At 40.7% G+C, this 23,889-nt stretch overlaps 1 protein-coding gene across 1 annotated transcript in view; it reads left to right on the top strand.

Moving 5' to 3' along the window:
* Positions 1-8,170, top strand: part of LOC133532654 (uncharacterized) — a gene marked incomplete in the record, with an annotated part of 9,145 nt that extends 975 nt beyond the window's left edge. Inside the window, 4 exon segments of the mRNA XM_061871411.1 lie at positions 2,641-2,814; positions 4,306-4,433; positions 6,478-6,637; positions 7,946-8,170. Of these exon segments, the coding sequence (XP_061727395.1) occupies positions 2,641-2,814; positions 4,306-4,433; positions 6,478-6,637; positions 7,946-8,018 (535 nt within the window).
* Positions 8,171-23,889: the final 15,719 nt, after the last annotated feature.

A 23,889-nucleotide genomic window follows, 5' to 3' on the forward strand; every position in this document is an offset into this window, starting at 1 on the left:
ATAACACTCCGCACCCTCGTTGAGCTCTGGCAACCTTACTCACCGGCAGAAGCACAACACTATGAGTAGGGCCTAGTGTTATTTGATTGCGGTTTTCTGTAAGGTGGAGGTACTTCCCCAGTTGGGCTCTGCTCTAGATCTGGAATGACATCCGCTGTGCTGTGCCCTACCACACAAAGCGGGAGGATATACCCGGGTCCGGGTAGTTTGAGGCACGGGGAAGGACATAGGGAGAGTGTTTATCAACCATCATCATCATGCCAGGCAAACAGTCGCTGGCAAGAACTAGTACTTCAAATTTATATTTCGAGTCATCAACTTCCCGCCGTGTACGGAATTACTCTTAACTCTGACTGTAAATTATATTTATTTCGTTGTTTATTTTGCTACAAAATGCACTACACAGAAACTTGTCTAATATCAAAGTCTAATATCAAATCAGAAGTCCAAGACCAAAACTGGTTTAAGCATAAAAATAGACACATTAAAATGCATTTAGGTACCAGACAGTATAATCATAAACCTGTTTAAAGTAAAAATAGAAAAATAACATTCGTGACCAATGCTGTTTTCTACGTTAACTTCTATTAATGGATTGAAGATATATAAATACCAAAGAGAGTTGATTGTAATAGATAGGTAAAGTCTACGAAAAAAACGTGCCCCTTAGTTTCACATCCAAAATAGATGGCGCTGTGTTGCGCTAAATATTTTCCGGTCACTCAATTGTCAAACGTCAACTTTTGACAATCAGAGTTACCTTAAAATTGTGGATTTAAGAGGAGAGAAATCTCTTATGATAGAACTGTTGCTAAAGTGTCCAGCTGTCAGCTATAAATAATAGTTCCAAATCTCTCCAGAGTAGCGCCACAGTAGCTAAGAACCTAGGCGTTATTGACGGAGTAAAGTGTGCTGTCTATGATTTGATTTTTTTGTTCAAGTACTCTAGGTATTGTAGCGCCACCTATTTAAGTTTTTTTGATGACACTTTTTGGTATATGGAGATTTCTTTCCTTACCTCCACCTTCCATACCTTAAAATGTATGAAGCTGTACAGCGCCATCTCGTTTACCTGTCAAATTGGAAGCACGAAATGGTCTTATATTTTACACATCTTAATTTATTTAATCGTATGGCGATATAGTCACATAGGCAAAATTATACATATACAGTATTATTTATCCTCGTAAGGCCCAAGGTCCTACCTATAGGACTTATTCAGTTCGATGAAATTTAAATCATATTCAATTAGGACAGAGTTGCATTTGTTTTGTTTCGTGCAATTTTCAAACAAAATAAAATCTACTGTATTCCGTGCACTATAGGTTCAAATTCCAGTGGCAAATTTTGGATTTTTCATTTCTATGGCTGGGCCTTAAGAGGTTAAAAGGCAACATCCAAGTTTTGCAACCACTGCACAGCATCGGGCGTCAAGTCTAATAGATCATCCGGGCTACCCGAGTATGCGCGGAGTGGGCACCGCTGGATGATGTGCTCCATAGTCTGGTCCTCGATGCCGCAGTCGCATAGCGCGGAGTCTCTCCAACCCCACTTATGCCGGAAGAAGTTGCATCGTCCGTGCCCGGTTCTTAACCGGTTTAAGCGACACTATAGTTTCCTATTAGGAAGGTCGGTCCCCTTGTTCATGATAGTCGGGTCGATATCGATATTCCCGGCCGGGTGTGAATGTCTATGATACATACATACATATAATCACGCTTTTTTCCTAGAGGGGTAGGCAGAGACCAAGGATTTCCACTTGCTACGATCCTGACATAGGAAGGAGGGAGGAGGAATATTATGAAAGTGAAGGAAGCGGGAGAGGCATGTCAGGATCGAAGATAAATGTACATATATATTAAATTCGTAATTTAGGGATACTTTTCTCTTGAAATCATGATTCTGGGTAGAAAATAAAAAAGTGGTGTGTCAGTCAGCTGCAGGGATACTGACCCCCCTGCAAACAAATTTCTGGGCAAGGGGGGGGGGGGGTCAGTTATCTATGCAAGAGATCAACTATCTCTACAGCTGACTGTACATTTCTACAACTTTAAATAAAGTCCGCCACAGACGGAGCGATAGAATATATTAATATACCGTAAGATACCGACAGATATTTTATAGTATAGCTAAGCACCACACACGCCAACGATACCAATATATATATCGCTGTCTGTCTAGCACCTACATTGTATGAGAGATAAAATATAGCGTAATGTATCGCAAGGTATCATAAGATGCCTACTAGAAGATACAGTAAGATATCAAAATATATATTAGATATAGCTTCGTGTGGGGACTCTGTAAAATGTTACTTAAAATATATCTTAAGATGCCTTGCTATATCTTTTGGTATATTGTAGCTCCTTAAAAAGGTCCACGATTCCACGAACGACCTGCCTCTTGAGGAATTTGCCGCGCAAAGTAGCTCGGTCTGTGTAAGACGTGCCTCGGTCGCAATCTCCTCTCAAGGCGGCTCGTTCTGGCGTAACGGGAGAACGTTCATTATTACGTGAGGCGTTTATGAGTTCGAGCCAAATCTCAGAAACTCAACAGAGAGGAAAAGGAGATCCTAAACATCGCCAAATCCCGAGACGTAAATAAATATTGGAATGAATGAGTGCAAGTTGTTTTTTACAGTGACGTAATCGATAGCAACGAACTGAGCAACGAGACTGACTTGTTCGCGTGCGACAAGAGCAGCATATCCAGCAGTTCAGAGCTGGAGGCCGAGCCGCAAGCGAGGGCGGTTGTGAATATAAATAACAACGAGGAGAAGAAGAAAGCGGCTACTTCCAGGCGGCCCAGGAAGAGGTACATTTTGTTAAGAGGGAAGAATAGCTTTGCGATCGTAAAAAAATAACGGTACTTTTTCGGGAGAAAACAGTTTCCACTAACTAGATGTTAACAAATCACTTTGATTTTGATGTCGATCGTTTCAGCATAATATATTCCAAATTTATAGGTTTTGCTTTAAAAAAAAAAAATTTTTATTTTGTATTGCTAATTTTGAAAAAAGGACTGAGGAAGGAAGGAGGTTATAAACCTAGTTTTCTATTTTGTCAACAGGCGTGTCCACACAGAGCGAGCGAGCACGTACGTGCGAGGCAATTTCCTCACGCTCAAACCGGCCAGTGTAGACGTGCCTCGGCCGAGGCGGCGCGTGCGTTTTCCTCGCCCGAGCGCCTCGCGCGTATGCTCGATCTGTGTGGACCCGGCTAATAACGTACTAAAAAAACATGGAGAATGGAAAATATTGAGAAGTGGAAAAACATTTTAAATAAATATTATGACATTATTACACATATTGACTAAGTCCCACAGTAACAAGTAGTAGTATTTTCCCTTTTTGTATGGACGTGTACGGTCACGTCTGGAAATATTGATTCGGCCAAAGTGCCAAAAATATTTATACACTACCCTAAAATATGGGCCATAAAGTCATGTATACATATTTTTGGCACTTCGATCGTGTCAATGTTTTCAGACGTGACTGTACGTAGTACTTCGCTCTTAAGCGCGCGGTTGTTTATTAACGCGACGTTGAACGCATTTTATTAGTATTGAACTCTAACAAAATTGGTAACTAGTGGGCAAAAAAAAACCACCTTTTACCAGTGGGTTAAAAAAAATCCCAGTAGTTACCACTGGTAACAACTTGGTGGTAACTAGTGGGAATAACCCGTCGTGGCGTGGAATTGCGCAACTGACTTTTATTATTGAATGTGTCACAAAGAGGAACATGAACGATCTTTGGGTTATGTTTTTGGAGAAGTGTTTAATATACACTGTATGTCCAATTTTTTGGTACAACCAACATCCTATGCCGTTTGACGGATTAAAATAGCTTGCGTATCCTAGCCGCAGTCGGGTTTTTTAATCTATTAGGACGCGGACTGGTCGCAAGTGGCGCGCGGCAAATCAAGGTCGTTCATACTCGTACACCGGTCGTTCGCGACGTTTGAATGGATTTGCCGCGTGTCACTTGCGTCCAGTTCGCAGTTTTAAATTTCAAATTGTTATATTATTCATTTTTTACCCTGCCTATGAAGCCGATGGTCCCGGGTTCAAATCCTCGTAAGGGCATTTATTTGTGTGATAAGCATAGATATTTTTTCCTGAGTCTTGGGTGTTTTCAGTGTATTTAAGTATTTATATACTATATATATCGTTGTCTAAGTACCCACAACACAAGCCTTATTGAGCTTACTGTGAGACTTGTCAATTTGTGTTGTGTAATTTGTGTCCTAAAATATTTTAATATTTATTTATTCCCAGTGTGTCATGTAAGCTTGTTGTCCCCAGATTCCGTAAGAGAGTCAAGAAGCGTCCAGTGGCTGAACCAGACTCGGACGCGTCCAGCGACTCCGCCGCGCCCCTCAGCCGCATGCTGGGGGAGCGCGTCGTGCCCAACATAGTGATCATCACTAAAGGTGAGTTCCGTTCCGAGTGCCCTAGGAGGCGGCTGAACCAGACTCGGACGCGTCCAGCGAGCATGCTGGGGGAGCGCGTCGTGCCCAACATAGTGATCATCACTAAAGGTGAGTTCCGTTCCGAGTGCCCTAGGAGGCGGCTGAACCAGACTCGGACGCGTCCAGCGAGCATGCTGGGGGAGCGCGTCGTGCCCAACATAGTGATCATCACTAAAGGTGAGTTCCGTTCCGAGTGCCCTAGGAGGCGGCTGAACCAGACTCGGACGCGTCCAGCGAGCATGCTGGGGGAGCGCGTCGTGCCCAACATAGTGATCATCACTAAAGGTGAGTTCCGTTCCGAGTGCCCTAGGAGGCGGCTGAACCAGACTCGGACGCGTCCAGCGAGCATGCTGGGGGAGCGCGTCGTGCCCAACATAGTGATCATCACTAAAGGTGAGTTCCGTTCCGAGTGCCCTAGGAGGCGGCTGAACCAGACTCGGACGCGTCCAGCGAGCATGCTGGGGGAGGCGCGTCGTGCCCAACATAGTGATCATCACTAAAGGTGAGTTCCGTTCCGAGTGCCCTAGGAGGCGGCTGAACCAGACTCGGACGCGTCCAGCGAGCATGCTGGGGGAGCGCGTCGTGCCCAACATAGTGATCATCACTAAAGGTGAGTTCCGTTCTGAGTGCCCTAGGAGGCGGCTGAACCAGACTCGGACGCGTCCAGCGAGCATGCAGGGGGAGCGCGTCGTGCCCAACATAGTGATCATCACTAAAGGTGGGCCTGCTGTAACTGAAATTCAGTAAAACCCGCTGAAATTAAAAAGGGACTACCTCAAAAACGCATATATCTTTTAAAATATATGTGGCGTTCCATGCCTAAAGGTTCCTTATGCTCCATGTCCATAACGACCTTTCTCTGGTGAAAAGGAACACATTCAGAAACTGATATCTTTATAAACGAAATTTTTTGATTAATCTAATTTTATCTACTCATAATACATAGTTCTACAGGGCAGGGATCGGAAACCGGTATTTTTTGTATGGGAACGAAAACGGTATATTTTCGTTCTTTGTTAATTATTTCATTCCTAATCGGGCAATCTAATAATACGCAGTCGTTATCTAAAAACACAACTGAGTCCTACATTTTGAGTATAAAATAAACCGAAATATATGGTTATTTCGTTGTTTTTGCAAAAAACCGGTTCCGATCCCTGCTACAGGGTGTTTTAGTCACCTGCAATAATTTATGGGGGGAATGTATAGGTCATACTGAGCAACTTTTACTATGAGACCAACCCCGAAATCGCTTCATACATTTGATCTGTTTGATCTTGACATTGTCTATGGGAGAGTAAATTTTTTTTTCGCGATTTCAGTATTCCATAGTAAAAGTTTCTTAATATGACCTATAGGGACCGTGCGCGTTGGAGGGTCTGCCATCTTGTGGCCTGAATCGGAACCATAAACATGTACATTTACACGTCACGTGTTTTCTTGTGCATAGTAGGTTCTGCCATCTTGTGGGCTACATCGGAACAATAAACATCACATTTACGCCTCGCGCCAAAAATCTGACGGCTCCTGTGCTGCCTCCTACAGTTCATGCACGCTCCCTATATATTCACCACGTAAATTATTAAATGTGACTAAATGAACAACCTGTATACACCATGTTTTTTTTTTTCGTTAATTTCAAGGGTGCATTCTTGAGCTTAAATTAAGTTCTCTAAATTTATTTTTATTTTATAAGGCCCTTAAGAGTGTATACACTTGCCTTAGGGCCTGTTTACATATTGATTAGTGTTTAGTACGAGAGTATACATTTGCTACTAAACGCAAGTACTATCTTGGACGATTGATGTTCGAAATAACATTGATATGTCACAGATTTTAATTATTTTGTTGAATTAAATGTAATGCCCGTGTTACAACATCGCTATACTTTTTATATAAAAAAAAAAGGAAAAAATACTTATGAAAAAAAAGAAAATTACTACTGCCATTTAGTTTTATATTAATTAAAAAGGAATTAAAAAACACTGTATATTTATAATTTCAGACGCCAAACCGCGCATCAAAACGCCGGAACGCAAGCCGGGGAACACCAAAGACAAGGGCGAAACCAGAGACAAGACGGACACAGCCATAGATAAAGAGAAGAGTGAGCTGAAAGCGTGCACCATGTGCAGTCTGTGCTTTAGGGGCGAAAGAGGTTTAAGGTACATCATCTCAATAAGTAATTCGCGGCTATATAAGTTATTATTATATATTGGAGAGGCCAAGGTCCTCAAAAACAGCTGAACAATTTAACGCCTTGACAATAAAGGCGTGTTCAGATATTTATGAGGGCCGTGGCCGCTGCGATATATATGACAGCGACTGTACAAGCTTTTATCGCTGACTGTACTTTTCTTTCCACAGGTACTCGTCGAGACAATTCTAACAATCCCAAACGCAATTAGTTTGCGTTGTTTTATCACAAAGTTCCCATGGCCACCTGTCTGCATCATCAGATCAGCTCCATGTCATGATGTATATTGCATTCAACTGATTTAAAATATTCGGGCAGCCCTCGATATTCCTACTTTTGCACTACACGTTGAATTATAAGACAAACGGCTGGCTATCGGTCCTTCAATACTACGTCGGTGGCAAACAAGCATACGGCCCGCCTGATGGTAAGCAGTCTCCGCATTCTGGTCTGCCGGATTTTGAAAGAAATTAATAATTATTTTTTTATATATATTTTAAAATTGTTCAACTTTGATGCCAAATATCTCGAACTCGGAACTTTTAATTAAATATGGGATACTTATATTGCTTATAGCCGTTGCTGTCAATATGATAAGGTACAAAATAACATTAGAAAACTAATGAATTCAGATCGAAGGTCGTTGGCGCCAGGGAGCCCCTTAACAGAAGATACGGCCGTTTATGCCGGAAAAAACTTATAAATATATATATATACCGTGTTTTTAATGAATTCCGTTAACTCCGGGGTATGGGTAAGTACGTTTAAGGAAACTAAATGGCATAGATAATTGAAAAAAAAAATTGTTTTTAATAATTTTTATTTAATTATATAAAAAGTAATTAAATGTTTCATATAGCGTTGTTGTAACACGGGCATTACATTTAATTCAACCGAACAATTGAAAACTATAACATATCAATGTCATTTCGAACATCAATCGTCCGAGATAGTATTTACGTTTAGGAGCAAATGTACACACTCGTACTGAACACTAATCAATGTGTAAACAGGCTCTATGGCAAGTGTATACGCTCGTGAGGGCCTTATAAAATAAAAATAAATTATTGATTATCTCCGAAATGCAGTTAATTAGAATGCCGGTGTCTTTGAGAAAGTTACTTAATTTAAGCTCAAGAATACACCCTTGAAATTAACTGAAAAAAAAACTGTATATATATCGGTGTCTTAAGTTACCCTCAACACAAACCTTATTTAGCTTACTGTGGGACTTAGTCAGTTTGTGTAATAATGTCATATAATATTTATTTTACAGGCGCCACATGAATATGACTCACATCACTCCAGATGATCCCCGAAAGCGCGAAAGAGACAACAGTCCGGCTTAAGGTACTCACCAACGAACGCTGTCTCACTCTAACATATACGCGCTACAACTTCGTAGTTCTTTGGCCCTTTGCGGCAAGCATCGATATGAAAGAATTCATAAAAGACATATTTTTTAGATAAAATGCATTTTTATCAACTTTATTACTGAAAATTTTTTGACATTTAAATCGACTAGAGTCAGATCAAGCTAACTGTCAAGTGTGCAAGTGTCAAATTTGTATAAAAATATGACGTTTAATGTGTTAATCCACAATTTGTCATGTCAAAGTGGGTGCAGCTGCAGAGGGCTTACCGCGAACCAAGTTTGACATGTTGCCTTCCTGTCACACTTATGTACGAATTTACAAGTACGACAGAGAGGCAACAGGTTCGCGGTAGGTCTTCATAGTTAGCTTGGACGGACTTGAAGCCTCTGTAAACATAAATATCCATTTTTTCTATTAATTTATTGCCATTTTTGTGTGACTACTTACATATAAAAGTTGATAATAATGATAGAGAAATTATAAAAAAAAATATTAAGTGTGAATTTCGAAATGTAATGCCGTCTCTATCTACCATATCAGGAGACCACGTGTCGAAAGAGAACAGATATAGTTAGCGATTCCGTTTTCGGGTGGGATGTTTTGAAAATATAGTATTTATTTAGGTATTTAAAATAATATGAACTAATAAAAATTGGTTATTTGGCAAATTATTTTTAACTATAGACACAAATAGTTAAAAAATATAAATATTTGGGGACGATTTTATACAGATCGACCTAGGCCCAAACTAAGCAAAGCTTGTACTATGGGTACTGGGCTACGATATACATACGTATATAGATAAATACATACTTATATGCATAGAAAACACCCATGACTCAGGAACAAATATCTGTGTTCATCAGACAAATGCCCTTACCGGGATTTGAACCACTACCAGGGTCACTACCACTAAGCCAGACCGGTCGTCTAATATGATGGTCTGAATCTATAGTATTTCGTGACTATGGTATTATATCCCAGCGGCGTCATACCAAAAAGAATTTGAAATAGAGGTGGATTGTCGAAGAAAACTTTGTAGCCACAGTAAATTTACTGCCATCTTTCGACACATGATCAATTTTAGAACGCCATTTGACTTTGATCATTATTCTTTTACTCAGGTCAGATGATGTTATTTATATTATTTTAAATACCAGTAGATTTACGAAAGCGGAATCGCGTTTACAAACTTAAGCGTTCGGCGTCGACTTAGCCAGTTCACGTTTTGTACGAACTTGCATTCATTATATATTTCGCCGACCGCACATTTAACTTTGTGTTAGTTGTAAAGATATTTTGTTTCGTAGTATTAAGGATTTCGGTGTGATTTTTGGACGTTTTAAAAATGGTTGAAGTGATATGTTGTGGGAATTGAAGCATTTGTGGGTTGTTTCGTGCTGTCTTGGTTTGTCATAACACTGCTTTCATTAATAGGGAGGAATAGCTATGCTATCCTAACGAAATAACGATACTTTTTCTATGAAATTTCCATTCCGGGAGAAAACGGTTTCCACTAATTAAATCTTGCAAATCACTGCATAATATATTCTAGGTTTATAGGTTTCGCTTTAAAAAAAATGTTTTTTTTTTAAATTACAAATTAAGAAAAAAAAAAGTAAACCTCTAAACCTAGTTTTTCATTGTGTCAATAACATACTAAAAAAATATGAAGAATGGAAAATATTCAGAAGTGTAAAAACATTTTTTTCTTTTTGTATGGGTACGTGATATATTTCCCTTTTAAAACAAGAACTGACTTCACATGGCAAAGATCTATGGGTTACTGAACTCACTAACCATCGAATATAGAATTGGAAGACAAGACTAAGACCATGACCAAGTGCGGGTAGTTCGAAAAACTCGCGCGACTAGAAGATGTTGTTGTCAACTTTAGCCAGTCTTCTCCGAGACCTAGACAACGCCGTCCTCGAAACGTCGGAGGTAAATTTAATGTCTCCAAAAACATTATACAGTACAATATCACTAATCCGGCACTAATGCTGATCATAGAACCGGATTACTGGAAAATTCGGATTGCTTATTATATTGATATGTTTTAGTATTTCGAAGCAATACATCCTAATATCCTAAGTCAATGAAAATTGTACTGTTATCTGGATTTTAGGCATTTATTTATTTATTTAATCTTTATTGCACAAAAGAAAACCTTATAGTAGAAAAGGCGGACTTAATGCCATGAGGCATTCTCTACCAGTCAACCTTTAGGCAAAGCAATTCAAAATAAAATAAGCAATTTCCCGATGCGGTCAAATCCATGTGGGAGAAATTGCAAAAGCAGCGATTTTTATTAATAAAGATATTCAAGAGTGATAATATAATGTTACTAGGTGTACCGGATCGGATTACAGAGATTTTACTGTAATTAATCCGTCAGTTGCATTATCAAAATATATTGACACGTATTTTTTTCATTTAAACAAAAAATATGCCAATAGGCGGGTCCACACAGAGCGAGCACACGCGCGAGGCAATTTCCTCGCGCACAAACCGGCCAGTGTAGACGTGCCTCGGCCGTTTTGTGCTTGAGGAAATTGCCTCGCGCGTATGCTCGCTCCCGGTGTGGACCCGATGCGGTTAAATCCATGTGGGAGAAATTGCAAAAGCAGCGATTTTTTTCGTTTCGGCAGTCAAAACCAGATGAGTTCTATTTCTTATGATTGAAAAAAAAACTGGTGTACGGAATTTTCCGCAGAGCAGTTTCAAGACAGCACGAAATATACCCCGCGGCAGGGTCAAATATCTGTGATTGAAGGCATAATGTGATCGTAGTTTAGCTCGATGACCATGGGCTTGCCATAGACAAATACTTTTTGATGAGGACTTTTGAGTTACATAACCTAAAAAAAAAAAAACTTCAAATGTTTTTAAAGACCAATGAGGAAGGCCAGGGGCCTATCGCGAAAAACGAGAGAGAGGCAGTGCAAGTGTTATTTTAAACGTCAAATTTCTATGAAATAATGACGTTTACTTAACACTTGCACATGCGAGGCTAACAAAATCGCTGCTAACTTAGCTTGGTCTGACTTTAGCTGCCTCTCTATTGCTCAAATATAAATAAATCAATATTATATGACATTATTACACAGAGTGACTAAGTCCCACACAGCTCATTAAGGCTTGTGTTGTGGGTACTTAGACAACGATATATATGATATATAAATGTGCAAGAACATATAATTTTTTTATTCGCAATAGGTGTTCTTTTTCTAAATACTCAATTCTTTTACGTAGGGTATCCAGAGACAAACAAATTGAGAGCTACCTTTCTTATGCCTAAAATAAAAATCCTTGAGAATATTGATAAAAATCATTTGTGCATATGCGAAATAATTAATTAAACGTACATGTGCGAAATAAGTAATTAAACGTACATGTGCGAAATAAGTAATTAAACTTGGACCATTATCGCTTAGCAAGTCATTGTATTAAAATATTATGGTTCGATGTGCTAAGCATTTTAACATTAAAAAAAATAAAAGTATTATGTAAGAGTCAAACTCGCACTTGGCCGCCTTTTAAAAGGGCTATAAATAAAAAAAATAACGTTGTCTATGGCAAACCCGTTAATGAATAGAATTGGCCGTTTTCAGTACAAAAATTCTATTTAAAAATTAGTGTTTTTAAAATTCGTCAAGAAAAATGTCTATCTCTTTCTAGTTAGTGAATAAGGTGAGTTTGGGGTGTACACTGAATTATTTAGGCTGGCAACACTATTTTAAAAAATCCACTGCGGCGTATGGTCAACTCAAAAAAAAATTTTAGGCCATCGAAAATATACTGTAAAGTCCGCCTAGGCTGTCTCCAACGACTTGGCGGTGACTAATGATGCTCTCAAGCTGGCGTACATCGTGTGACAGGGATAACATAATACACACAATACATAATAGTACTACCGTACGGAAAGGAAAAGTTCTGCCAACCCTAATAATTGCTCGTAGCAATGCTGAGCCGAACGGAACCGAGAATGCCCGAACGCTGCAGTTTCCCGCCTAGTGGTATTGGTGTTATATTATGTTGCCCCTGTCACACAATGTTATATACGTATAACATTTTGTAATCGCCAGTGAGTACCAAAAAAGTGAGCAGGACACTTAAAATTTCATAGAAATGACGTTTATGGTGGCGCTTGCACACTTTGTCGATTATCAAGTCTGTGCAGACTTGACTATCGGCCAAAGCACACGTGCACGTGCTAGCACAAACATTTTGGAGCCCACGCACACGTCACGCAAGTGATGTGTCGCCTCTCTTAATGATCTGTATGTTACAATGCGCACATGCGTAGGCCTAAGCGGACATTAATGTACTCTGTTTCTTTAGGTATTTAAATAAAAGTAAACATACAATTTGTACATTTTCGGGTAGATATAACATATATTGGTTAACCAACCAAATACAAAACCGCCTGGATCTGTCACTGACCTGACATTATTTGATCATGTAATCTACCCTCAACTCAGGGCCGGATTTAGGGAAGGGCAACCGGGGCTACTGCCCCGGGCCTCCACAAAAGAGGGGCCCCCCACAATAGAGAATTCGGTAAATTTACCATTTTATTTGGAAAAAATTTGGGGCCAGGGGGCCTCCACTCCTTTATTGCCCGAGGCCTCCAGACCTCTAAATCCGGCATTGCCTCAACTGGCTTAAGGAGCCATTTGAGGGTAATTTTTGTTTATTTTTATTTAAATACCTAAAGGTACAGAGTATAGGTATACAACTTGACATGGAGACATGGTTTCAAAGCCAGCCCAAATAAGTCAGTCCTGTAGTTAGAACTTTTGGTACGACGGTGTTTTTTGGATGTTGAAAATGTTGCGATAAAAAGTGTTTTTTGTTGTCTATGCTAAGGTGTTGCTAGTAAGAAAAATAATTAGTTTCAATTAAGTTTCTCATACTTTATGTATGTTCTTTTTTAAATTATTGGTGCTAAGTAATTATTAATTTTATTGAAAAATATTGTATGATTATTTCGCTCCGCTTGTCTACACGGTGGGGCAAGACTTAAAGGACGATAAAAAATATATATGTTTTTTTTATATTTAATAATAAAAGTAGCTTTTCTTGCGATACGGGATAATGGGTCATCCACATATCGGTCGGTCACAGCAATAGAAATGGGGGGAGGGGGTCATTGCAAACGTGACAGTAGGTGTTAAAGAGATCGGAAAAAGCGTTGGTAAAAAATTGCTTGACGTAATATATGGATGACATCAGGACACGAAAGTTTTCAAATGGTACAGTCGAAATAATTTTTACAGTACATATGGTGCTACTTTACCGCACTAGTGCGAATATTAGCATATTACGTTACTGTGTCGAACATTTAAAGGGCCATGTGTACTGTAAAACGTTGTACGATACCGTGCCGATTTAAAACACTCCCTTCGGTCGTGCTTTAATTTATCGCCACTCGTTTCGAAATTCCTTTTTTTCGCACTTGTATCGTAATGTACTATTAGCGCACTAGACTCGCTTACAGATTACACTTTTAATGTATTCTCTTCGATTTTTTTGGTATTTCATAGTTAGTATTTTCCTCGCGTTGGTGTGGTCAAAAATTTTGTGTTTCACTCGGAGGGAAAGTTTGTTTTATTAGCACGAGCTGTTAAACAGCTTTGCCCCCTTGTGAAAATAACTATTTATAATTCTATATCATTTGAACTAAATAATAATGTTGATAAAATATTGGAAACGGTTAAGTCTTGTCGCACTGTATATTTGATTTTAGCTAGTCAATAAAATTATTATGGAAAGGTAATATAGTTAAATGTAGATAGATAAGGATCTGCTCTGCATTAATGAACATTTGGTATTTACTGAAAATTTGATACAAGTTGTATGAAACGACACGTTTTTATAATCACAATGGTTGCTTTTAGATAAATATAAAGATAGTTATTTTCCAAGTAGGCATATTACAATGCGCTTATGAACGTCAAATAAAGCTACGCCGGCTCTAACCCTACACCTACGCGAGAAGATTTAAATCCCTCCTAAATTGGAGGAGGGTATCCCAATATGGGACCGGCAAGAAACACGCCTGGAAACATCATTTCAAAATATATCATCTTATAACGTACATGAATTAATTAATTAAAAAAAACAAGTTAAATTAATATGGAATTGAAAAAAAACTAAATAGCATACAGTAGGTACTTTCGTATAGAAATTTCATGCACTAGATTGCTAATGCAGGACGTTAATATTGCCAAATGTTTATACTTTTTTGCTAAACTGTGGAATGAACTGTCGCCTGCGGTATTTCCGGACCGATACGACCTTCAAGAAAAGAGCGTACTGTCTTGAAGGCCGGCAACGCACTCACAACCTCTCTAGTGTTTGTCAGGCCATGGGCAGCGGTAATCGCTTACCATCAAATAAAAAAAAGTTATAAAACATTTTTCAAAGAAAAATGGGATAAAACGTAATTTTAACCGAAATATGAGATTGTTTATTGAAAGCGACCATTTTTTTTTATTTTACACTAGGTTTTTCTAGCGTTTTAAGTTATTATGTTATTTTAATGAATAGGAGAAGTTATGTTACATGAAAGACATTTGTTGTTTTATAAAACTTGTATCAATTTTTTTTTTATATTTTCATTGGCCTACTCTTTATCAGTAAGTGACGATGAAAGGCGGCCTGTACAGTCGCCATCAGATATATCGGGGCGGCCAAGGTGCTCACAAATATGTTAACACGCCTCTATTGTCAAGGCGCTGCAAATTTAGCAGGAAATTTGATAGCCAAAGATGGCGCTGTATACGCGGTAAGTATAGATTGTGTCATTCGCGAAGACGCGAGCACATTAACCTCTCCGATATATCTGATGGCGATAATACAGGGCTATAACCGCGAAAATGTTTTTCTCTGACACCCTAATTACGTTTTAGTGAGAGTAAAAGAGAAAGATTCCCGCAATTTGCGAATTTCATTTTTCGCGGTAGGCCCCCAGGTTGCCTTTCTCCAGGGGGCTACCGCGAAAACCGAAATTCTACAGGTTATGTAGTCAGTCTATGGTATTCTTTGCTTTTTAAAATGATCTCTGTCCGTGTCATCAGATCTTTGGGTGCAATCATAGTGTTGCCATATTACTTTAAAATGCTATTTTTAATTTGCTTAAGGAAAAGAATCTATTTTTATTTGTCATATTATATGCTACTATTAAGTATATTATATTAGTAAATGTTCCTTTGATGTTTGATTTTATTTTTAATTTTATTCGTAAGTAATCCCTAACACCCCACACATACATTTAATCCTAAAGCCAGGGATATACTAAGGGACGTCCCACGACATGTGTAGGCGGGAAGTCAAACCAAGTCGAACGATTTCGCTTGAGATACGACACGCCATCATGGACGTAAGCAGGTACAGGCAGGGGGGAGCCCTCCGATGATATCAATTCGCCCCCCCCCCCCCCCCCAATTCACTGGCTTGCAACGCCCTGGCACGGTGTGAGAGAGAGAGAGAGAGGGTGTACCTAAATAAAAGAAAAGCATACCATATTTTTGTACCTAATTTGTACTATTTAGTACCTCCGTTAAAAAAGAATTGTACCTCACGGTACACAAAGTTATCATCAGAAAACAGTACATCCGCCATCCTGACAGTCAGAATGGCGGGTGTACTTTATTACGCTATGTTCCCGTGGTTATTGATAAATTCTATAAAAGCCATTTTTGTACCTTTTGCCATTCTGACTCTCACCTTGCACGCCATAACACATCTTAAGTCGGTATCGACGTCAGACGAAATCGTGACTAGTGTCGCGCGCTGTTGCGAGACAAGTCTGGCAACGTCGCGGCTGTGGAGGATAGAGGTAAGGAGAACAATCTCTTATGGAAGAACTGTTGCTATCTTGTCCAGCTGGTAGCTGTAAATAATAATTTGAACTCTCTCCGGTAGCACGAGGCCATGACATGAACTTATTATAGACGTTGTTGACGGAGTGCGTGCGCTATCAGTGCGTTTGTTTTTCTTTATTATCAAAAGTTCGCAATGTATTGTGGCGCCACCTATCTATATTGTTCTCCTTACCTCTGCCCTTCATAGTCGTGGCACTTCACCCGGCGTCGATGGCGCCACATGTCGCGCGGTGTTGCCAGATATGTGGAGCGAAGTACGGCAACGTCGCCCCACTGCACCCGACGTCGCTGGCGACACGTGAGAAAAATCCCACTACTGGAGCAGCTTGGAAGGACTCATTCCCAATTCTTACCACTTAGCAGAGGCGGCGCTAGGCTTGGGCGACCGACCGCCTCAAATACGTACCTACCTATAATTCCGACGCAACATAAAAAACAATATTCGTTATTTCTTGCGCCACCAGAGGGCCTCGCTAAATGTACAGTCAACCAATTTGAGTCCTAAGCCACTATAGAACCTTGTCGCTTTAACTATTCTATACATGACATGCATCACTCAATAAGCACTGTCGTAGAAGTCATTATGACATGGTTCTATAGTGGCCTAGGAATCAAATTGGTTGACCTTACCTTGCCACTAAATTTAGGTCCTGCCCCGTTACCTCTGCATCCGTAAACCGATTTTGATGAGATTTAGTAATAAGACTGAGGTCGGGGAAGGACATAGAATTATAAGTTTTTTATCGATTCATCATCATTCCACGTAGACAAAGTCAAGGACACAACCTAGTATAGTATTTATACTAAATACAAACGGTACCCCTAGTGTAAATAAATTCGATTTCCAAACGTGACGTACGCGTTTGCGTTTAGTCTTATTTTGTATTGGATTTCGAAAGAGCGCGCCAAACGGGACGTTTTGGAAACTCAAAATCCTATACAAAATGAGACTTAACACAAACGCGTTCGTCACGTTATGATGTCGATCAAAGTTACACTAGGGGTACTGATCAACCATCTTCAATATTAAAATAGGTACGAAATTCAAAATTATATTAAAGCTATGTTAAACTGGCGTACCGGACCGCGATCTTGGTCCGGCAAGCATATCTCTTGCTCTCTGTCCTTAACAAGTGTAAAGTAAGTCCTTAAGGGTCTGTAAACACCCAATGTCCTTGACATCGATGTTACTTAAACAGTTTTTTAAGAAAGACTATTTGTTTTAGCCAAGTAAAATAAATAAATATTCACATTAATTATATTTCAAAGACCGTGGTTGTACTCGATACACGATTGAACGAAATCGGCTCGATAGAAAATAATTGCAAAGATTGGTCTTAAAATCACAATTAAACGGTTCTATGTCTTTATTGTTTTGACTTATGGGTCTGCAATTAAAATCACAATTTCAAAACATTTATATCTAAACCGCTAATGAGTAAAATATTACACTAATCATCCACTTTTTTTATTTAAATAATTTTCTTATTATTCCCTTCTTCTTTTCTTTACAAAAACGCAATGTATTTTAAAACTTTGGAGAAAGCCTTCAGATTGGGTAAGGTAACCTACACCTACTGTACTTAGGTACCTATTACTTACCCTAAGTAGGTGTCTAAGTACACGTTTGTTACTATATGCATTATTTTATTATACGCAGATAATAAAATAATGCAAAATAATGAATCTGGCAGCCCAACTCAACCTCCACCTTACAAAAGGCCACGGCCGTAATACGAGTATTCTGTAGTTACCACCCTAATGTACGATTCCCACCGACTGGCTGGAGTCAGGCCGCACCGGAGCGCATTTTTAATGTGCCTATATATTATATATCGCAGAAGCGATAGAATCCGTCCGGAGGCGTCTCCGCGTCCGCGAGCAGCCGACCGGCTTGCGGCCACATAAATGTGAAATGCGATCCGACTCCGCCCGTTCGGTGGGAGTCGTAGTAGTCGTACTTAAATCTAAATATCTAAAAGAGGTCAGAGTAAATAAAATAACTTAATGTTTTTGTGTATTTACAATATGAGAAAACTTAAAAAACTAACGCTGCATCCATAGATCGCTAAAATACAAAACACGCAAAAATAACTCATTGTTTTAAACATTCGAGTGTCGTTGTATGGAGTAGGTTCCCAACTTGAGCCCTTCTATGTCCTCCGTGGCAGGATGGCTGTGCCCAGCAGCAGCATGCTTAGGTATAGGCGCCGTGTTTGATGACAGACTTGTGCATGTCATCAATCTATCTTCAAAGCCAGCGGTGCAGCAACTAGCCAGCCACAAGGAAGATATGTTGGGGATTATCATGAGATCTTCAGTCTTCTTTGTAAAGATGGTAGCTTATTTGCCAACACTTTCGGGTAATCTCAATTATCTTAAAAAACACCAATCATTCGTAAGGAGTGGTACTTAATTATTAGGTAGGTATAATTACCTAAAGATAATTCTTTAGATATAATAATGTTCTCCAACTTGTAACGACAAAGCGAATCAAATTATGATTGACACATTGACATTTCCGACTTCAAAATAATATTTGCTATTTCTTTAATCTTAATACTGCGAGAAGGAGACAAAGTTATCGTGACTAGGGACGTTCCGTTTCTAAAGCTGACTATTCATTATTTTTCCGATTATGTTAGTACCGATTCAGTGTTGCCACGAAAGAAAAGTTTGTTCCAAGTATAAATGGCCACACTGGCTAAGTCGCGCGCGGGATTGCTCTCTCGCGTGGAATTCTTTTCTCGATCTGCCAACTTATGCTACCAAAATCGAGAAACTGACAGGTCGAGATAGAAATTTGTGACACGCGACTGTTGTTTCTCGCGGCGCGAGTTATCCCGCGTGTAATCATGTGCTAGCCGTGCAGGCCCAGTAACATGCGACAGTGCTATCTCATTTACTCTGATACAAATAGACAGTGTGCGCGCTTTAGGTATTGACAGCCTCTTAACACGTGTACGATGATACCTTCCACTCGATCAAACCGGCCTCGGTCCGGATCAAAGTCACGGTCCGGTACGCCCATTTCATCTAGCATTTCCGAATGTCGTACTTTCAGGTACAAAAATATGGTAAGCTTTTTTTTATTATTTTAGGTACATCGGCCATTCTGACTAACGTTTAAAATGAGTCGTGCAAAGCGTAATCAAAATAGCATTTCTTATTACGAACCAGAGGGCCTACCGCGAACCACGTTCGACGTGTTGCCTCCCTATCACACTTACGCACGAATTTACAAGTGCGACAGAGAGGCAACACGTCGAACGTGGTTCGCGGTAGGCCCTCAGGAACCTAGTTCCGACGAATATAATTGTAAGTTCAAATTATTTATATTGTGTTGTTAAGTCACATCAAAGAGAACTAAGAAGACCAAGAGTGCTCACTCCATACAACGGTTTTGTTACCAAAAATACTATTATTTTCGTAGTCTACATCTAGCGTCAAGAAGCGGAACTCTCAGTACTGCTACTCGACAATAGATGTCGCGGCAAACAAAAGTCTAATGCTCAACGATTTTTCAGCTAATATTATAACCAGAGTAAGCGTAGGAGTTGAAAACAGAGTTCCGGAATGTTAGGGGTAAATTGTTGAGCATTAGACTTTGCCGCGATATCTGTTGTCGAGTAGCAGTACTGAGAGTTCCACTACTCGATGCTAGATGTCGACTAAAGCCAGACCAGAAATATATGATCATTGACAGTTCAGTTTAGTATGAAAATTTAGTTCCAAATTTCCAATCAAATTCCGCAATATGGCGCGTGATCATATATTCCTGGGCAGGTTTTAGGACGATAATAAGGGTTTTGGTACCAAAACTGATGTATGGAGTGAGCACTCTATGTACTTCTTATTTCTCTATGGTCACATGAATGCAATCAACCCTAGCGTTGTTCCGCCGCGGTTGCGGTCAACGACCTGCGAGTTGAAGGCCGCTCTCTCTATTGTGTAGGTCGTTTTTCAAATAAACAAAGTCGTTTTATATCAGTCTTTATTAGTCAAATACATGAAATATACTTATTTATAGTCTATTTTCGTCATTGAAAAAGCGCGTAATTCAAAATGTCTACGATTTCCGCCTGTCCGTGACCAAACGGTTGCCCAGAGTAGAGTAACAGAGTCCGTGTAAGCTTTAGGCTCTGGTCTGCAACAAACGCCGTAGGTCGCGTCCGGCGTCACGCCACACGCGGCGCACGGCGTCTGGCGTGTGAGAGAGACCACTATAGTGCATTTCCATAGTAAGCATTCGTACGTCGCGTACAGCGTCACGCCGGACGCGACTTACGGCGTTTGTTGCAGAACAGGGCCATAGATCGTGTCACTCACGACGACACGATCCTTGACTCGTAATACCATATTGTTAAAGTTTAAATTTGACTAATCTGCGCGTTGTCGTGGGTGACACGAACTATAACACCGCACCTATTTCAAAAAAACAAAGTAGGGAAATGCGATTAAAAACGGTCAGATAGAACAAAATTAGGCGGGTTCATACAGAGCCAGCATACGTGCGAAGCAATTTCCGCGCACAAAACGGCCAGTGTAGACGTGCCTCGGCCGAGGCGGCGCATGCGTTTTCCTCGCCCGACCAGACGTTGCCGCGCGCCATTGTAGACGTGTTTGTTTATGGCGCGTGTGGTTATTCTGTTCGTACTTACGTTAAAGTTGTCAAAACATGACAAAGTTGGAAAAAAATGATAATAACGAATGTCGCAAATTGTCGTGTCCTTCTTTTCTTCCTCATTTTTTTTAATTGCTTTAAATACCAAAATAAAAGAAACTTAAGCCACTGCAGTCATTAAGTGCGGTGCCATTTTGAACAGCTGATTGAGTGACGCCATCTTGCCGAGCAAATTGGCACGGGTGAGGCAAGCGTGCTAAGGCAAAAGTTACACGAGCAGGACGCGCGAGGCGGGGAGTTTGCCGCGGGAGGAAATTTCCTCGTAATCTTGCTCGCTCTGTGTGGACCCTATTGACGTTTATGCTGTCACTGTCACATTTGTCATCACAAAGTCTGTGCCGTCTCAATCATCTCGCTGGTAGGCGATGCTGTTGCTCTGCGTCTGTTGGAAGATCTGCACGAGCGGGGAGGTGGGGGCGAGCGCGCCGAGCTTCACCCACTCCTTCAGCGTGGACGCGATGTCCGGGCTCTTCAGCTCTATGGTCAGGTTTATGTTTTTCCTCAACCTGCAAAATATACATAGATAGATAGATACAAGTGCAGAAAATAGGAAATTCACAACGAATGATAAATTAAAACACGACTGAAAAAAACTGCTTAGTAAAATCAAAGACTATATAACTTTTATATTTTCTTTAAGGATCTCGTGCGTGCGCATACCGCTTATATTGCACAATTATATTGAATGAACGAATATTGAATGGTACTGAATGGCAGAATAAATTGTGCCTTTAACTTTTTTTTAATTATTAAAGAGGGAAATTGTTTTTGACGTTTTTGATGTGAAGGTTCGATTTGAGTGCTGGTTGATGGTTATTTTACTTTATTTCCTCGCATTTTTGGAGAAAAGCACTATATATGCCTCGGCAGGAACAGCAATTCATGGATTCGTCTTCTTTGTCGGACTCCGCTACGCGTCTTCCGACAAAATCGAAACTCATCCACGAATTGCCATTTCCCGGCTTCTGCAATAATGTACTATTTCGTTAGTTATATTAAGCATTTGTTACAGATTACAATGGTACCTTACACCATACAATTTAAACGAATATCTTAGGAGTTATAGTAAATTAAAAATTTCATTTCGCGCATATAATTTGTACGAAATGTTAAAGACGCTAACAGGCACTGGCCAATATAGGTCCGGCATAGACCATGGGTAGCATGGAATAAAATTGTAAATAATATTACCTGTTAGGATCAAAAAACGGCTCGGATGTCTGTATCTTGAGGTCCGTCATCAGCGGCGGGTTGGGGCCCATCACCAGCTCCATGTACTCCTCGTTGTAGCCCCTGGTGAAGTAAGTCAAATATAAAGCCAATGGACACACGGGCTACATGGTATGTTATAAGTATGTAACTTTACTTTTGAGTGGCATTAACGTGAGACACTTCATTCGGTTCTTGTCTGTTTGTTAATTTCATGTCTTTTAATTATTTATAAAAGAATTCAGCTCTTGGAGACCCTTTGCATCTCTAAGGATATTTTAAAGATCTTTTTTTTTTATTATATCTCTGACACTTAGAGATTATTACATCTCTAAAGAATTTTAGTATTTGTTGATTATATTTTTTTTAAATCTTTTTTTTGTGTAATTCGACATTTAGAGACTTTATACATCTCTCGCTGGTGGCCTAGCGGTAAGAGCGTGCGACTTTCAATCCGGAGGTCGCGGGTTCAAACCCCGGCTCGTACCAATGAGTTTTTTGGAGCTTATGTACGAAATATCATTTGATATTTACCAGTCGCTTTTCGGTGAAGGAAAACATCGTGAGGAAACCGGACTAATCCCAACAAGGCCTAGTTTTACCCTCTGGGTTGGAAGGTCAGATGGCAGTCGCTTTCGTAAAAATTAGTGCCTCCGCCAAATCTTGGGATTAGTTGTCAAGCGGACCCCAGGCTCCCATGAGCCGGGACAACGCTAGGAAGAAGAAGATACATCTCTAATAAAGTATCTAATATTTAATTGATTCCATATTTGTAATTGTATTTTGTTATTTCTATGGTTGTAAAAAATTGACATTTAAAAGTGGCCTATTTGCTGAATAACTGTTTGTTTGTTTGTTAAACATAGATGTTGTTTTGTCCTCAATTTACACACATTACCATGCCCCTATGAAACTCAAAAAGGAAAACAACTATTGATAACCCTACACTTTTGACGATACCGGCGCAAGAAACTTGGCATTATCACAATTAGGGGGGTATTATTAGGGGGTGGGGTTAGGGTCGGCAACGCGCATGTAACTCCTCTGGAGTTGCAGGTGTACATAGGCTACGGAGACTGCTTACCATCAGGCAGGCCGTATGCGTGTTTGCCACCGACGTAGTATAAAATAATTCACAACATTCCTCTATGAAATTATAGGAATCTAATGCAAACTAAAAGCGAATTATACTGGCAACACCACGTTATCGTCGCCGGAGCCCCGCGAGTGGATGCTGTGTGCAGGACTCACTTGTAAGTGAAGTCGATGCCGTTGTCAGTGAGCAGCGGCTGCGGCCGGTACTCCGGGGCGCCTGTGAGCAGCTCCACGTTGTCGTCGCCGGAGCCCCGCGAGTGGATGCTGTGTGCAGGACTCACTTGTAAGTGAAGTCGATGCCGTTGTCAGTGAGCAGCGGCTGCGGCCGGTACTCCGGGGCGCCTGTGAGCAGCTCCACGTTGTCGTCGCCGGAGCCCCGCGAGTGGATGCTGTGTGCAGGACTCACTTGTAAGTGAAGTCGATGCCGTTGTCAGTGAGCAGCGGCTGCGGCCGGTACTCCGGGGCGCCTGTGAGCAGCTCCACGTTGTCGTCGCCGGAGCCCCGCGAGTGGATGCTGTGTGCAGGACTCACTTGTAAGTGAAGTCGATGCCGTTGTCAGTGAGCAGCGGCTGCGGCCGGTACTCCGGGGCGCCTGTGAGCAGCTCCACGTTGTCGTCGCCGGAGCCCCGCGAGTGGATGCTGTGTGCAGGACTCACTTGTAAGTGAAGTCGATGCCGTTGTCAGTGAGCAGCGGCTGCGGCCGGTACTCCGGGGCGCCTGTGAGCAGCTCCACGTTGTCGTCGCCGGAGCCCCGCGAGTGGATGCTGTGTGCAGGACTCACTTGTAAGTGAAGTCGATGCCGTTGTCAGTGAGCAGCGGCTGCGGCCGGTACTCCGGGGCGCCTGTGAGCAGCTCCACGTTGTCGTCGCCGGAGCCCCGCGAGTGGATGCTGTGTGCAGGACTCACTTGTAAGTGAAGTCGATGCCGTTGTCAGTGAGCAGCGGCTGCGGCCGGTACTCCGGGG

Source organism: Cydia pomonella, chromosome 27 (genome assembly GCF_033807575.1).
Source record: "Cydia pomonella isolate Wapato2018A chromosome 27, ilCydPomo1, whole genome shotgun sequence".
NCBI lineage: Eukaryota > Metazoa > Arthropoda > Insecta > Lepidoptera > Tortricidae > Cydia > Cydia pomonella.